The sequence below is a fragment of the Terrapene carolina genome, unplaced genomic scaffold, assembly GCF_002925995.2.
Source record: "Terrapene carolina triunguis isolate 2854851 unplaced genomic scaffold, T_m_triunguis-2.0 Scaffold93, whole genome shotgun sequence".
NCBI classification, from domain to species: Eukaryota; Metazoa; Chordata; order Testudines; family Emydidae; genus Terrapene; species Terrapene triunguis.
The window spans coordinates 25,680,295-25,698,394 of NW_020664444.1; the positions used below are offsets into that span (position 1 = coordinate 25,680,295).

At 39.8% G+C, this 18,100-nt stretch overlaps 1 protein-coding gene across 3 annotated transcripts; it reads right to left on the minus strand.

Moving 5' to 3' along the window:
- Positions 1-1,188: 1,188 nt before the first annotated feature.
- On the minus strand, positions 1,189-17,873 carry METTL22 (methyltransferase like 22). Of its 3 annotated transcripts, XM_024194040.2 has the most exons (12): positions 17,786-17,855; positions 14,645-14,672; positions 13,485-13,633; positions 12,645-13,016; positions 10,586-10,626; positions 10,356-10,500; positions 9,359-9,430; positions 8,624-8,677; positions 5,923-6,003; positions 3,996-4,098; positions 3,073-3,241; positions 1,189-1,397 (listed from the first exon to the last, which is right to left on the minus strand). In XM_024194040.2, exons 1-12 carry the CDS (start codon positions 17,844-17,846, stop codon positions 1,365-1,367), a joined length of 1,308 nt encoding a protein of 435 aa, XP_024049808.2. In that variant the 5' UTR covers positions 17,847-17,855; the 3' UTR covers positions 1,189-1,364. The 3 variants fall into 3 exon arrangements, with proteins under 3 accessions (XP_024049808.2, XP_024049809.2, XP_026506464.1); XM_024194041.2 differs by lacking the exon at positions 14,645-14,672 and having other exon boundaries at positions 17,786-17,873; XM_026650679.1 differs by lacking the exon at positions 14,645-14,672 and having other exon boundaries at positions 13,485-13,653; positions 17,786-17,854.
- Between the last annotated feature and the right edge of the window lie 227 nt (positions 17,874-18,100).

Sequence of the window (18,100 nt, forward strand, 5' to 3'; positions counted from 1 at the left end):
TTTAACCCAACTAAGAACATCACATGGAAATAATATCCTCATGCATGTAAAGAGAAAAGCAGTAATTACTTCCCTAAAAGAATTAACCAAATCAAGCATAAACCCTCTTTTAAAACTACTACTAGAGGCCTTGTTTGGCCATAAAGCACAACACATTACTACATGAAAGATCACAGCTCTCTGGGCTGGAAGAACTATGGAACTAGCACGTTCAGACACTGGGAGCAGCATGCAGCACTTTAACCCACTTCAAAACAACTCTAGAGAAGAAGTCTAGAGCTCTTCAGCAGGAGGAAGAGTTCCCATGACTGCACGTGGGGAAAGTGGGTGACCATGACAGACTACCTCCACCAAAAAAAAAAAAAAAAATTATGGCAGAAATATAGAACATATATTGTGGGGGTTGTTTTTTATTAACCAGGAGATCTGTGATCAACAAACCCTACTTTTATTTAATAGCCAAGAGGTCCAAGAATATGCAATGTGGGCAATGCAAAAGAGGCTCCATGGCATTAACTTCCTCCTTCTCCCAAAATCTCACCCACCCACAGGTATGTTGTGAGACTAGAATTCCATGGACTGAAAGAGGGTGGACAATTCATGCCACCCTCAGCTTGGCAGGGATTGAACAGCATAAGATGTGAGCAGGATTGCTCCAGAGGGAGGCATACAAAACCTGAAGGCTGAACTCTGTGCTTCAGTTGAAATCCTGGCCTCTACACTAAAAAGGTCCATGTAGGAGAAAAGGTAGTCCTCCATTTTCATAGTTCATTCCAAAGTTTTAAAAATAGATTGCTCTGAACTGAGAAAACAACCACCTGGTGAAAAGCAGCTGGTCCTATTGCAGATCACTCCACAAGAGTATAATATCAACATGGTATGGAAGTAGAATCTGGGTCTGACTGAGTTTACTGATATTAGATATAAATGTAAGTGTATGAGATTGACACTTCTGTAATATGGAAAGAGGTTGGATAGGTGGTTATTAGTGTACAGGGACAAAGTCATAGAAAAAAAATTACTGATCCCAGGAGTAGAGACACCTTAACACTACTATTAGAGAGCCAGTATCTGTGGATCCATCACAAAGTTGACAGAAGTAGTTAAGAGTAGGTTTTCAGATCTGTACTATGAGGAGCAATTTAAAAACAGCATCATATAATTAAAAACTATAAAGAAATCATCCTCTAAGTGATACAAGATATATTTAATTAGTTTAAGGCAAATCTGCATCAAATTCAGTTTCTTGGCTTATGGTTCCATTGGGAGCACATCTTCTGGAAAAAACTCTAGATTGTTTTATTTGTAGAACAGCATTAATTTTCTCCCTCAAGGTTTTCAGCTGTCTAATGTGAAAGAGGTCACTAAAGTGGTTCAGCAATGATCTTCCACAGCTCCTGTGAAGAGGGAAAAAAGTGTATTTTCAGAATGCACTCAGGTCACTATATCATGATAATTATTAAGGAATATTAAATTAGTTTCAACACTTGCCCCTTACATAAATTGGCTTGCAGCATGCATAAAGGTAAGTATCATCTTTGAAGACTAATTAATTTAGCTATTATTCTTGGAGCTTTGTACTTTTAGCTGCAGCAAAAGAAGTTGAATCTACCTATTCCTGAAGTTAGCAAGGGAATTCTGTATTCTAAATAATTAACATTGCCATAAATTAAATATCATTACAATAATTTCACAAATTCTGGGGTCTGCAGAAGGTACGTTTTCGCTGATAACCTGTTCTGTGTTTTTTGCTTGGTTCTGCAAATGGTTCCTCATAATGCCTTCAAGGGTGTAACTGAATATATGCACTCAATATATTTTACTACAAAAACGCGAGGAACAGGAGACGTTGAAAAGTATCTCTATTTCTGGATAATGAACAATAGCAGATGTGTGTTTGCTAAATGGAACATTAGAAAGAAGACTGTCTTGGTCACAAGCGTAATTTATAGGCAATCCTCCATCACCACCATATTTTAAATTGTGATTAGAGATTTTACCTATAGTTTCAAGTAGAACAGAAACAGTACATTAAGTTTTTATTACATACAGATTACTAAAGACCTACATGATCATAATATCATCTTTGGCAAAAAACATTTATGAAGTCAGCATATGAAGCCTAGAAAATACATAACACAAAAATAGTATGTTGTTATTTCTTATGGTTTTGGTCATTTTACACATCAAAGCTGAATAAAAAAAAATAATTAACTATGAAACTAGGGCTCCGTCCAAATCAGGTCCTATTACAGACAGATATTTTAAAAGGAAAAACAAACAAACAAACAAACAAACAAAAAAACCCCACACAGAATATTTGACCAAATGAGTTTCAATCTTTATGAACCTCCAAGAGATTCAAAATCTAGTTCAAGGTTACTTATTTCTTCTGCAACAGCAGATAATAATCACTAACATCTAAAATGGTACAAACTGTTACATTCTCTATGTGACTTTAGGTATTACTGAAGTCATATACAGTTGGGACAACAAAGCCCTCTGGTAAAGTAAGTAAATATGGAAACCATTTTAAAATTACTGCATTTGCTAATTTTTAAGACTATTAAAATTTATGAATAATTTGATATTATCTCTTTTTCAGTAAACTTTAAGTAACAAAATTTTTTGACTCGAAACTTGGAAAGGAGCTTTTATTACATAGAGAAACATATCATGGCACTATTATAGACATTTACTAGCAAATAAATGAATATATTTTAGTTCTGTTTTGTAGTTACTCTGAAAATCATGTTTTCCATTGCTCCAGTGAGCATGTTCATGATGCGGATTATATTAATTTACTCAAAGATAAAATAATGCTTATCAACATAAGCTTTGCCACGATATGTTATTAATTGATAAAACCTTGATATGCTATGACATAACCCAGCATAAAAAATGTAAATATAAATGACAGGTCATTTCTTGGGCAACAATTAGCTTCTTTATGAACATAAATAAAATGGTGAATTGTTTGTGTTTTTACTCACTATATTGACTAAACAACTGAAAACTAATTTGATGTGATTCTCTTAACACATTATATTTAGTTTGATAAATATCACTCACCAACTGCTCAATACGTTCATAAACAAGAAATTGGCAGAAAGCAAGCTTAATGGGCTCAGAAGTATATTTCATTTTGCTATCTTGTAAGGTTTCCAGATCATTCAAAGTATTTCGAAAATGATTGTAAGCGTCACATGTAATGTCCATATGTCTTAAGGTGAAGTTCAGCCTGGCAAGAAAGTATCCATTTAAAGTGATATCTCAAAACATTTTTCCTGTCCCTTGTATCTTAAATAGCTAGTTAACTTCCCCAAATATAGCAGCAGATAGAAAATGCAATATAAATTCTTTTTATTGATGTCAAACAATAATGACCATGTTCTTTTCATAGCAAAATGTGTTATCTTAATTAGGATCAGAATACTGATAAGTTCTGGATAATATTTCTGTCTCATAAGAAGAAACTACCCTCCCTTCCCACCAATTTTAGGCCATTTTCTCCGAGTGAATTCAGTCTTGTAGTTTGTGTTTCTACAGAAATGATGCCAATGCCTACATAGAAACCCATTATTTGCAGCTCTACAGAGACTCAAACAAGGCCTGTTACTCACATTTTAACACGGGAATACGCAGTCACATTCATTCTTACTCAGAAAAGAACACAAGGCAATTTAGTACAAGGAATTATATTAAAATACTATTATGGCAGTGAATTAAAACCCACAAATAGTCTATATCCGCTTATTTAGCTACATTTGCATAACTCTACCCAAGAATGGCATGACATGATACATAGCAAGAACAATGATAGAGAATCGTAACTCTTTCTCTTGTTTTTTGTAGGTTCAGAACCTTAGAATGCTAGGAGGCTAAAGTGCACCGAATATTCATTGAAATGTCTGATCAGTTAACGTTATGAGAATCAAAAGATTTAATTTTGAAGCAAAAACAAAGATCTTAAGGAAGGTCAAGGTGGCACTTACCTCTTTTCTATTGATAAGTAAATTGTGCAAGAGTTTTTCAAGTTGTGGGTGATTTTGTACAGTGTTTTGAATAAAGCATCTGTTAAGTCATCATCATAAAAAACTAAAATACAAAAGAAACATTAACATAGTGATGAACATTTGACTGTTTTAGTCATACATGATCTTAAACATAAAACGATCATCCTTACTTACGCAGATTATTTCTAATGAACAATCTTTGGGACAAATCCAGACATTGGTGTAGCAGAAAGTAGGAAGAGCTTTTAATGGCAACAACTGACCCTGCTATATTAATCACAGCTGCTTTTTGTCAAGCCTTCACCAGTTTTTCAAATGTCAATGCAAATCATTAGCCTGGCAACTTGCATTATCCATAAACAGGCTCTCTCCTGACCAAGAAATATCTTACTGTACGTCTTAAAGGAAGGAGGAGACATAAATTCTGAGGCCTTATGTCTCACATCAGGACAAAATGGTAGTGGTTCCACTGAACTTGACGGGGGAGGGATAGCTCAGTGGTTTGAGCATTGGCCTGCTAAACCCAGGGTTGGGAGTTCAATCCTTGAGGGGGCCACTTAGGGATCTGGGGCAAAATCAGTACTTGGTCCTGCTAGTGAAGGCAGGGGGCTGGACTGAATGACTTTTCAAGGTCCCTTCCAGCTCTAGGAGATAGGATATCTCCATTAATTTAAAAAATTTAAAAACTTATTTATGTAACTCAAAGTTAAACTTGTGTCAGAAGAGAATCAGGCCCATCAAGTTCCTTAAAGTCAAAAAGATATAGTATGCCAAAAAAAGCCAACCAAGGACTGGTTACATCATCAGCAACAAAATCATATGATGTATAAGAAACTTTGCCTCCTGATCTGACTGTCTAAAGACACTAGGCGGGACTTACACAAACAACTGAATTCAACAAATTCAGGCACTACTTACTATGAAACATACTGCAAAACAGCTACACTAGAAAATTATCACCAATTTAGGATAGAAACGAAAGGCTGAAAGTGTGATCAAATTAATAAAAAGAGCAAACAGCATGGTTTTCGAGGAAAAACGTCTCTTTTTTCCCCCCAAGGTCTACAGTGAAGGGTACAGAGTTCAAAAAATACCATCTAGAAAATTTTCATTTTTCTGAGAGATAAGGTGTGGTAACTTCACTACTGACTGTATGAACTGTGCTCCGTTTATAACAAATTTGCTTCAGAGAAGTTAAAATTTCATATGTGGTAAAAGAATATCAACACAATCATAACACTGCCTGAAACATTTTTTACCCAGTATTGTTAGAAGTAACACCTATGACAATTATAACCCAAACATAAGAGAAACATGTCCCATCAGTCTATTTACTTCATTGCCAATATTTCGCTGTTTCTCCTATATGGTGAGGTCAGTCTGTTAGCTTGTTCTGTTATTTGTATGGGTCTTCCGCTCAGCAACAGGACAGAAAAAACCATGTAAGAAAATAGGAAAATATAAAACCACACAAGTTGGCAGGGAGACTCTGGGCAGATGTAGTTCAAGAAACTAGTTGCAACTGTTTTAAAAAATTTACTAGGTTTCAAGTTGCTGCTTCCCTTAAACAGTTTATCCAGATTTTGTTACAATGTTTATCATCACAAATGAAAGAACAGGCTATGTTTCAGAGTTTTTCAATTTCTAATTTGTAATTATAACCCATAATTTTTGAAGAAAGACAGCAAGATACTTCAGATAGTGAAGACTATCATAACTCGGTTGAAGTCAATTAACTTCAACAGAGCTGTGATAATTTACATCAGCTGAGGATCTGGTCTACTTTCAATAACAAAAAACAACAACAACAACAACTGAGTTATCCTATTCAAAGTTAAGTACTTGACACTTGCACATTCAGATGTCACTTTCATCAAGTTCCCTGGCTTCAGTTACATTCTCTTACCATCAGCTGCCAGTATCACCGAGGTGTGGTCATGCAAATCAGCAATCTCTGCTTCAGACCAACTGTAGGGAGCTTCAGGGTCTATAACAAAGAACATACAAATGGCCTTACTGGGTCAGACCAATGGTCCATCTAGCCCAGTAGCCTGTCTTCCAACAGTGACCAATGCCAGATGCTTCAAAGGGAATGAACAGAACAGGGCAATCATCGAGTGATCCAGCCCACTGTCCAGTCTTTTCTAAACCCAGTTATACTTTTGGCCTTCACAATATCCCCTGGCAATGAATTACACAGACTGACTGTGCGTTGTGTGAAGTAGTACTTCCTTTTGTTTGTTTTAAACCTGTTGCCTATTCATTTCATTAGGTGACCCCTGGTTCTTGCGTTATGTGAAGGGGTAAATAACACTTCCCTATTCATTTTCTCCACATCATTCATGATTTTTTAGACTTCTATCATATTTCCCCAGTCATCCCTTTTCCAAGCTGAAAAGTCTCAGTATTTTTAATCTCTCCTCATAATCTCTTCATCATTTTTGTTGCCCTTCTCTGTACCCATTTTTATTATATCTTTTTTGAATTGGGCAACCAGCACTGCACGCAGTACTCAAGGTGTGGGCATACCATGGATTTATATAGAGGGATTATGATTTTTACTGTCTTCTTGTCTATCCCTTTCCTAATGGTTCCCAATTTTGTTAGCTTTTTTGATTGCCGCTGCACATTGACTAAGGGCTGGTCTACACCCAGCCGCTAGTTCGGCGGCTGGGGATCGAAGTTCTGGGTTCGACTTATCGCGTCTGGTCTGGACGCGATAAGTCGAACCAGGAAGTGCTCGCCGTCGACTGCGGTACTCCAGCTCGGTGAGAGGAGTACCGCGGAGTCGACGGGGAGCCTGCCTGCCGCGTGTGGACCGCGTCTGAACCGCGGTAAGTTCGAACTAAGGTATGTCGACTTCAGCTACGTTATTCACGTAGCTGAAGTTGCGTACCTTAGTTCGACTTGGGAGGTTAGTGTAGACCAGGCCTCAGAGATCTCTTTCTTGAGTGGTAATAGCTAATTTAGAACCCATCATTTTGTATATATAGTTGGGATTATGTTTTCCAATATGTATTACTTTTTATTTATCAACACTGAATGCCATCTGCATTTTGCTGCCCAGTCACTCAGGTTTTTGAGATTTTGTAGCTCTTCACAGTCTGCTTTGGACTTAACTATCTTGAATAGTTTTGTATCATCTGCAAACTTTGCCACGTCACTGTTCACACCTTTTTCCAGATCATTTATGAATATATTGAACAGTACTAGTCCCAGTACAGACCCCTGTGGGACACTATTATTTATCTATCTCCATTCTGAAAACTGACCATTTATTGATACCGGTATTCATTGCCCCCAAATTCGCTGTATTGATTTTCATTTATTCAGAACAAAAAGGCCCCGATCCCAGTTATGTGTGCCCTCACCAAATATTTAAAGTATAGCAAGTTCACCTCAAAAAAACAAACCACCCCCCAAAAAAACCCCACACAAAATTGCATGCATCCCATCACAGAGCTACTTAATTTTCTAACCACCTCACCCTGCCCTTCCCTTCCCAAAGGTTTGGAAGAATAGATGGGTTTTGCAGCCAGACAGGTCAACAGATTGGGCATTAGTGTATGTGTACGATGTGCATAATGTATGCTTACACACACACACTTCACCACAACATTAAGATAAGATCAAAATGTGACAGGTCTAAGATCTTGGAAGCATGAAAACTTCAAAAGACTACTATAGTGAGGAATGCCAGACACTATAGTCCCATGGAATATTCATAGACTTTGGTATCTCTTAAGTATGGCATAGATCTTTGAGAGCTAGGGATTGCATTCTGGCTCCATGCAGAAGAGATACAGAGCTTCCCCAAGGAACTACAATCTATGAGGGATATGTTCTGCAGATTCTGGGACAGATAAGCAACTCCAGAGAAGTACCACCCCCGAGAGGGTATTGCACATACTGGTTCTGACCAGGTTCAAGCAGCACAGTAGGCAAAGAATGGGCTTTTGGTAACAAGGGGCAGCCTGAACTGACTCAGGGTCCCTCATTTGATCCTTGAACTGGTATGAGACTGTAACCAGGAGGTCAAAACACTGTTGGAAGAGTTTGAAGGACTGGAAACCTACCAGTGTCTCCACATAGTAAGCTTAGCAAGGGTGTAGAATATAGTGGTTTGTATGTTTTTTCGTGTAATGATTTTGTCCTAAATAAATTTACTGTACTCTTAAAGCTGGGTGGTCACTCTCATAAGCTCCTGGGAGATAGCAGAAAGGCAGGAATAAGACTAAGGTCAGAATTGCTGGGATAAACACAGTACATTGCAATAAGACGGCAAGCGTGAGTCCCCAGTCTGGAGGGAGATGGATACGAGTCCCTGCTCATAGAGAACAGATGGCTGGAGGCCTGAGACCTAAGGGGGCACCCCTTGAGGAGACCACAGAGGGAGAAGAACTGTGACACTTATTGGTTTAATGCAGACTTTCGTAACTCAATACTCCTGCTCTTGGAAATGATCACTAATTTCAGAAGGGGCCATTTCGACTTATTAAAGTGATTTTTACTAGAACCTGATGTAACTGAAGAGTTGTTTAGTATATTTAACTATTTCAAAACTATCATGGAAAACAGTTTGAATTAAACGCATCACAACTACTTACCTGTACAGAACTCATCTTTCAGCCAGTCCAGCTCTTTTACCTTAACTTCACCTCCTATACACACACAAAAAAACCCACAGCTGATGAGCAAATTAATTGCATCCACCCTTCAGACGGCAACTTAGTGGAGATCAAAGGCCAAAAATCAGCAGTGAAATGGTGCGGTAAGTGGAAAAATAGTAAAAAATTTGACATGAACTGATTTGGCATTCAGCCAAATCAGATAGCTACACATGCAGGAGAAAATGATGGGAGAAGTGCAGAAGAGGGAGCCTGCTTTACCTTATGCTCTCCTGTTAGCTCCCATCCCTTTGACACTTGTTTTATACATTCCAATGCGAAACAATTACATCACTTCGCCATTGACACTCAATTTACACCACTGCTGACTTTGGCCCAAAGACTTCCATGACTCCCAATTATTCCAGGTGACTCTTGAAGGATTCTGTATTACACAATAGCTTTGTGCAGCAACCATGGTTACCTGTATCTGATTGGAAGAGAGCAGTGCTCTGAAAGAGTCCTGCACTGTGCTCAGAAGAGCAGCAGTCCCAATGTGGACCCTATATAGAGTTTTCATATCTTTGTTTCTATGAGCCATATTTTCAATTAAGATAAAAGTTTCATTATTTGTAAACATTTATAAAGTGCAGTGGTTCCCAAACCTGTTCCGCCGCTTGTGCAGGGAAAGCAAAGGCACAAACTTGCAATTGAGAAACAACAAATGGTTCTTACCTTCTGGTTCAGTAAGATGTTTGTTTAATGTTACATTTTGCTCACACATAGCCAGAAGATCTTCACCAACATCTGCAAAAAATTAATTGTACTGAAAACAATATTATATTCAGAATGTGCTGAAGCCCTAACCTACGTGATTGACTCCTTCTTGGGATGAGAGGATAGCTCAATCTCCAGGGCCTAATCATAGTTCTTGTGCTCTCTAATGACACTGCCAATAACAAAGCCCAATATTAAGGCTAGCAGTGATGAGCATATTTTATGATCTGGACACTTCTTCATGAAGAGCTGAACTTAGACTGCCAAACATTTTCACACAGACAACTAGCAGCTAAATACATAGGACGTATTTGAACAGGAGACCTAGAGCTGAAAGGCTCTCACTATCCACAAGAGCAATCATTTTTGTAAAAACAACAGTTTTCTAGAGAGTTACAATCAAAGGCAGATTCATTTCTTCTGGAAAACAAATTTAGGCAGGATCCACAATGTTAGTTGTTCTTAGTATTATCTTTTTCAGACTTTTTGGCTGTTTTAAAACTGCAGTTTTAGCAAAAGCTAAGTTAATACGTAATTGACTGACAAGGTTATCTCCAATGTGCAGCTGAAATTTCAATGGCATATCAATAAAATAAGATCCACAAAGGAATACAAAAATAGCCATAGAACTGGTTTTTCATTTGCTGGTATCAATCAAGTTTGAGACACTATGCAAGCTGCTCAAATAAAATTAAAATTCCATATCACACTTGTAAGAAGGCACCACTTCTTTTTTGTGTCATCTACTGAGAAATTTCGTGCACGGTATTATCAATAAATCGAGAACCTGTTATTTGGTGTCAATATGTATAATCAGAAAAAAAGAAAAAGAAAGGACTAAAACAGAAAAAAAACCAGCAGAAATAAGAGATGCTTCATTCAAATTTCCTGTGCTTTTACACAATTAGACTTCTTTCATGTTAGCGTTTAATTAAAAATAATTGCATCAAAGTACCTGTGCAGTACACAGTCTTAGCAACCATTGCCATGACAATGCTTGTAATTCCAGTGCCTCCTCCAAGCTCTAGTACCGTGCAACATCTGAACATATCCCGTTTGAACAAGATATAATCTGCAAGAAGAAAGGCTCCTCGCCAGACCTTCAGGAGAGAGCAGAAGGCATAGAAAGTTAAGGCTCTGATGCACAGTTCACGAAGTGCAGGATACTATGAAGAAGATACGTACTTGTTTACCAACATCTTCCAACGGTGTTGCCATTGTATGCTCTGGTAAAATGAAAGCAAATAAATGAAATAAGTACTTTAAAAAAAAAATCTTTAGTTATGACTCTTATTTATGTTACTTGTTTAAAAAAAATGTGGTTAAACTTAACGTCAAAGGACACTATCTTTACCATCTGGGATCATATTCTTTAAGTTACATGAATAAGGAAATTTTTAAAAATTGTATTTTTAGACTTGCACATAAAACACAGTAAAAAGTAGGGTGTGTAACACTATACATGCACTCTCTGAACATAAGCAAGGAACTGTTTACAGTAACATAACAATTAATAGGTATTTATAAGTGGCTGTTTTTATGTTAGAACATTTATCACAGATCTTCCATTTAACCATATAACAGGTGGACTACAAGCAGCGGTAGCATAAGCTTCTTTTGTAATTTATCAACCTGCTTCAATCCTGACTTGAAAAAGACAAAACTCTAGGGATGAGAGATATTTTGTTGTGGACTCTGAGACTATCAAAAAGTATGCTAAGGTAGTGCCAGCTATAATGGTGGTTTGAAAGGTGGACAACTACCCTCCAACAACTGGACTAAGATCACATATATGCCACTGAAAAGCCAAATGTTAACAGCTTTTGTTCAATAACATCTTAAGCTGGTATAGTTCAGCTGAAAAAGCTTTCTGGAATTTTGGACCCCTGGAAACCATCAGACCAATTCTGATTCCCTGTATAATCAATCCCCTTCCTAACTAAAAGTTTTAAATAGAATAATAGAAGCACTGTTATTGTAGCCATGTCGGTCCCAGGATATTAGAGAGACAAGGAAGGTGAGGTAACATCTTTTATTGGACCAACTTCAGTTGGTGAGAGAGACAAGCTTTCCAACTTACACAGAGCTCTTCGTCCTGAACAAATAATCATACTATGTAAAGAACTACACACCTGAACATTTTGCTTTCGTAGCTAAAACATGAAAGAGGCAAATATAAATAGATCACATTCTTCTTGCACTACTGATAAATACCAGCAAACGTGAATTGACAATACAAACTGCCATATACAGCAACATGTTTACAGTATGTCCCCCCGTACTTTAGGATTTATTATAAATTTAAAAAGAAGAGAACCCATTTGAACCATATTAGCCGTAAAAACTACACATCTTAAGCCAGCCTTAAAAAGAGAAGAAAGTGTCTGTTTTTCAAGCAAATGAAAAGATTCCAAACCTAAAGAATGACACAACTACAAGCTTGAGTTTATGCTTTGCAACCACTAAAGGCCACTAAAAGCTATATTTCAGAGCCTTGACAGGTGCAGAATGTCAGGAACTACCTGAGTTACATGACACCTGGTTGATGGGGAATTTAATTTTCAAAAAGAAAATTTCATATTGAGGTAACAAAGTGTTACTACTCAACTAAATATCAAAGCAAGAGCAAATCAAGTTGGGAGCACTTGTTCATTTGGCATAAAATAACTCAATCGATTTGAAAAAACTTAATTCTCAGTGTCAAGGCCTCCAGTTAACAGCCACAGACACCAAACCTAAGCAGAATGCTTTAATGACAGGGCTCACCAGCGTCCCAGCACTAAGAGAGAAGAGGTGATTTTGCAAACCTATAGCGTGAGTTCTCAAGCATAAGCAATAAGATGTTGGAGCAGTTTTTTTGGTTGTTTTGTTTGGTTTTTCTTTTTAGTAAAAAAAGTATTTTTTAAATGTCCCCCTTGTTACATGGATGGTCTGCATAAGAAAAGGAGATGATAGGAATAAGCACTTTTCTTGGAACATTCTGAATCACCAAGCTGCTGAATCAATTAGTATTGAACAAATTTATGAAATGTGCTTAAGTATTCAAAGTACATGTAGTTTCACAATATTTGGTGAAAGGGGATATGTTAAGCATGAGAGCTTCTTCTTGATCTACAGATTAGCACAAAAACTATTGTGCTACAGTAGCACTCTTGCTACTGCTGTATTACATAGCCCATGTTTTCTTTTGTATGAACAAAGGTAAGTGATTAATGTCTGTGTATCAGCCTATAGCTTTGCTTACCTATTTTAATAATATTATTGTGGGTACTTTCTTGCTTTGCATCTTCAAAAATACCTTCTCCTCCTTTAGTCAGAATTATGGGATATACTTTGTCCCTTGAAAGATCCTCCACTTCTGGATCAGACACATATCGAGGTCTTCTGACCACTTCCAAATCCCCATCATCATCCAGCAGAGCTTCTATCCCTTTAAAATTATTTGCTTCTCTTCCATTTTTGTTGAGAAAATCTAGATTATTACTACCTTTGTCACACAATTCCTTCCCACCTCTGATTTGGTGTCCCATATTTTCTGTTGTAAGTTCTTTTTCATTTTTTCTCTCAGACTCCCAATTATTTTTGTTCAAAAGAAGCTGGAATTGTGACAGAAATACTATAACAAAAACAGAAAAAAAGGACGTCAAAGACAAACAAAGAAAAATTAAAGATAGAATCAATATGAAACTTGCATTTTCAAAATGTATTTCAGTATAACATATAAAAATAAACATAACAGGATTTTTTTGATAAATCACTTAGTTTACATGAGAGCTAAACCAGGAGATTATGAGACTTCTCTCTGTAGCTCGAAAACTTGGCACTATGATTACAGTGAAATATGTTACTCTGTAAACATTAACAACTATTAAAATATTTTATAACTAAATACAATTAATGCTGACATTTCTGTTTGGAGGCAAATTTTTAATGACCAATTAAGAATTTAATTTAATCCTTGAAACCAGGTTTCATTGTTACAAATAAGTAGGTAAATTTAAGATAAAATAAATAAGTGCAATATAAGAGCTAGGTATTTATTTTTCATCTGTAGATCACAAAGCACCCTCTGACTGTAAATTACCTGGCTGTCCAACAGTATTCAATCGCACCATGAGATGTCTTTTGCTTGGCGTGTGTAGATGAACATCAGAAAGTACAGTGTCGCTTCTAAATGTGATGTCATCCATAGTCTCTTTCTTTGCCACATCTACCATGGTATGCTGGGGACATCTAAAACAAGACGACAGCACCTTGTGAAATGCTGTCACAACAGGAGATGCTTCTCTTCTCAATACACTTTATTTAAAATGTTTGCTCATTGGAATAACCTCACAAGACAGTTCTGGTGAAGATCCCAGGCAAGTCAGAATCATGCAAACTTAGTACATCACTCGCCAATAAGATATTTAAAAAAAAACGTAAAGCAGGATATTCACTGTAAAAACAAATCAATATAAATATAGCTTTGAGTTATAGCCTGGTAGTTTTAAAAATTGCCATATCATTCCTTATAAGAAAAAACTATAGATATCATTTATGCATTCAGTAAAGTTGCTGACATCTCATTCTGTCCTCTACAAAACCAAGGCTTCAATGTGCTGTCAATACCTGTTAAAACCCAGGATTTTATAGGCTGACTGGCACAAATCGTGCACCAAACTATTTGGAAAGAGAAGTTTTGTTTGTTGTTGTGTAAAAAAATATTGTACCACATTCTGAAACCACATCAAACAGGTCTTTACTTTGGTACATACATACACAGCTCAAAGTTTTCAAAGTGACTAATGGCTTTTGGTAGCCAGCTTGAGACAGCTTTAAAAGGCCTGATTTTTAGATGGTGAGCGCTCAGCACTTTCAAAAAGTCTGGCAACTTCAATGCATTTCATTTTGGGCAACCAAAATCACCAGTCATTGTTGCAAGCTGTGGCCAGAGTGTCTAAGTGTTTCATTACAAGAGCAAAGTAAACCCCAACTCTTGGCAACATCGGTATTTCAACATACTTTAGTGAACATAGGTATTCACAAATCTGATTTTCTGCCCTGCAGCTTCAGAATTAGAGGGCAAAGAGCATTTAAAAATATTAGTTACATTCTTTCTAGTCATTCATCCATACATGCTTAGGTGCACTAATGTCAAGGGCAAAACCATGCTCCCTCTACAGAAGCAAACACATAAATTAATAGAAAATAACCCCTCACTATGGAAATGTTTTTCAACATTTAAAAATCTCTATAACTTACATGATAATTTTGAACCTTATCTGTGATCCTGTGGATAGACAAACGCAAACATCAGCTGTTTGGTTTCTCTTTTCAAAAATGGAAACTTTTGGCCTCTTTCTTAGAATACATTTTGTGGACAGTCTGTTCTAACCTAGAACTGTAACTGAATCAGTAGAAAAAAATGCAGTTTTTTTTTTAAAACTGTTCCCAAATGTGGTCTTTTATCAGAGGTGTTAGGGAAGCTGATGTGTAGACCCTAGTAGAAAATAAGAAACTAGAAGAATGCGGTAAGCTCTGGGGTGAATATAAAAGGGATCAAAAGTATCTTGTATTTTGGCCCTCGGTCTTTGTAACCAATAAAGCAAGGAGTATAAGCTATTTCAAATAAAATTTAGGCTCCTATGTGTCTTCTCAAGCAAGTAAACTCTCCCCTGACTATCCATGACTCTTAAAGAATCTGCCTCTCTCTTTACAGGTAAGAGTTACACATTCTAAGTGCAGGGGTGGGCAAACTTTTTGGCCTGAGGGCCACATCGGGTTTCCGAAATTGTATGGAGGGATAGTTAGGAGAGGCTGTGCCTCCCCAAACAGCCAGGCGTGGCCCGGCCCCCGACCCCTATTTGACCCCCCCCCCCTCCCCCCCCCCGATGGCCCCCCCCGGACCCCCGCCCCCCCCCCCCCCCCCCCCCCCCAACAGTCCCCCTGGGATGCCTGCCCCATCCTCTCCTTCCTGACTGCTCCCCCAGGACCCTTACCCCATCCAATCACCCCTTCTCCCTGTCCCCTAACTGCCCCCCAGCACCTCATCCAACTCCCCCTCCTCCCTGACTGCCCCCCAGACCCCTGCCCCCATTCAACCCCACTGATCCACACCCTCTGACTGCCCCAACCCCTAGCCACACTCCCGCCCCCTAACCACCACCCCGAACTCTCCTGCCCTCTATCCAACCCCTCCTGCTCCCTGCCCCCGACCGCGCTGCCTGGAGCACCGGTGGCCGGCAGCACTACAGCCACGCTGCCCAGAGCCCCAGGAGAGGCAGCCGTGCCACCCAGCTGGAGCCAGCCACGCCACTGCACAGCACAGAGCACCGGATCAGGCTGCGGGACTGCAGCTGCACTGCCGCCCAGAGTATAGCGACTGTGGAGCTGTGAGCTGAGGCTGCAGGGGAGGGGGGACAGCAGGGAAGGGGGGGTCAGCAGGGGAGGGACCAGGGGCTAGCCTCCCGGGCCAGGAGCTCAGGGACCCAGCAGGAGGGTCCCGTGGGTCATAGTTTGCCCACCTCTGTTCTAGTGGAAAGAGATGACAACTAAAGGGAAAAATGGAGTGATGCAAAATCTTTTGAATGCATTTCTGATGAGGAACATGAGATCAGGACAAATTAAAAACAAGATATACACAAGGTGGCATATAACTCTTGGTGAAGCTGCCAACAGTCAACTCTCCACTCCAGCACACATCATATAGGCATACTTTAGCTCCTGCTCAGAGACAAAAGTATCACAACAGGGACAGGCCACTAAGGATACCACCAGTGGTTGGTCCTTTAAATTTCAAATAATAGGTATCCCCCCCCTTTTCTCATGAAAGCTCAGCTGCTTGTGCGCTCCTCCACAAAAAGAGGCTCAAACCTCTCAATGTGCTTTCCTGATGAAGAGTAGGCTTTCCCTCCATGGGAAATAAGATAAATTTAAATTTTCTATTTGTTTTAAATTAGGCATAGTGTTTCCAGTCTAAAAAGCAGTGTGGCAATATTACAGCATAGAAATGTTCTGAGAACATAATAGTTGTTTTGCTGTCACAGAACAAAAATAGAAGGTAATCTCTTCTTAAACATCTCTTTTCCCCCATTTAATCTGTATCATGTTCATCTTAACTCATTCTTATTCTGGAATTTTTAATACGCAGGCCATGTGTTGAGTCTTCTCCAAGGACACAAACTAGAGTGTAAACCTTATGAATACTAGAAAATGTTTCTTTTTCCTGTCTGCATCTATCACTTATTTGTGATCAGCAGTATTTCACAGGCTGTATACTTTGTAAATAAAATAAAAATAGTTAGCCCACTCAGCCAAAAAAAAAAAAAAAAAATCACAGCACCACATGAACCACTGTTTAATTAATGAACATGAAAGGCTATTTCAGTCTGAATAGCTACCACCACTGGTAAACTTACTAGACAAATACCAATTCTGGTCATTTTTAACTAAATATTTTGTTTCACATTAGCAGAAAAACGCCTTAATTTCAAAATATAGTAGTAAAATGAAAGTAGAATGATTTCTTTATTTTTATTTTGGAGGGGGGTGTAAAATTCCCTAGCAAAGACAAGACCTATAAGGACAGCTACAAGCTACACTTCACAACTTGGATGCAAGTGCTGTATTTTGGATATTCCCCACCCGCAGGCGTCTCATTGTTTCAGGCAAGGAAGCAAGTAGGTGGTAAGTCGTGAAGGCAAGCTGTAAAGAAAAAAAAATGGACTCGTGCCTCATCTCCCTCTACCCCGCTGCTTCTTGATGACAATTCAAGACGGCATGGGATATTTTGTTTTCCCCATAGCCGTAGAGAAAGGAGAAACACGAATTCTGCTCTGTACTTCTTGCGTTTCTTATCAACTCGGATGGGGGTGGGGGGGTGTTTGCTAACTGACTTTCTCCAAAACACTCTTGTTAACCAAACAAAACACGCCGGGCTGCCAAAGGTGCCGAGGAACTCCTTGTTTCAGGGACTCCGCTTCCCTGCAGTGCGGGGCGGGCTGTGCCTGTCACAAACAAAGCCGCGCAGGGCTCTCGCTGACAGCGCGTCCCACCGAAGCTGCGGCTCCCGCAGTATGACAGACATTCCCGCGTTCCCCGACCCCTCTGCACCGCCTGCCATGACTGCGGCAGCGCCGCGGTGTCACCAGCTCCCCAGGCCCGGCATTCCCAGCCCTGGCGGTCTCCCCGGGCAGGCCCGGGGCACCGCTGCGGGGCCACCGCCGGAGCCCGGGGTGCCGGAGTTTCAGGCCTAGGCGCTTGCGGGGAGAGGCCCGGCACGCTGCGGAGGAGCCCGTACGGCCCAGCCCCGGCGTTACGGGACCGGAGGTGGCGGGGAGGGACGAAGGCTGGGGGGAGCCCGGCCTGGCGCTGCGATACCTCCCGCGCTGCCCCGCCGCTCACCTCCCGCGGCAGAGCTGAGGCGGCCGCCTCCGCCGCCATTGGGCAGCCGCAGCTCCCGCATGACGCCATCACCCTGCGTCCCGCCCAGGAGTTGGAGGGGGGAGGGGCCTTAGCAGGGACGTGGCCTGTTGAGAGCCAGAGGGGGAACAAAGCGGGGCAGCAGGGACCCGGATGCTGCTGCTGTTCCCCCACTTACCAAAGAGTCCTCTCGCTAAGGGGCGGGGCTAGGCTGGATTCGCGCCTTTAAGGAGTCTGGCTCAGTGGCCTGAGGCCAGGCTTTTAACCTGCCCCTCCCCCTGGCTTTAGGCAGCTCCC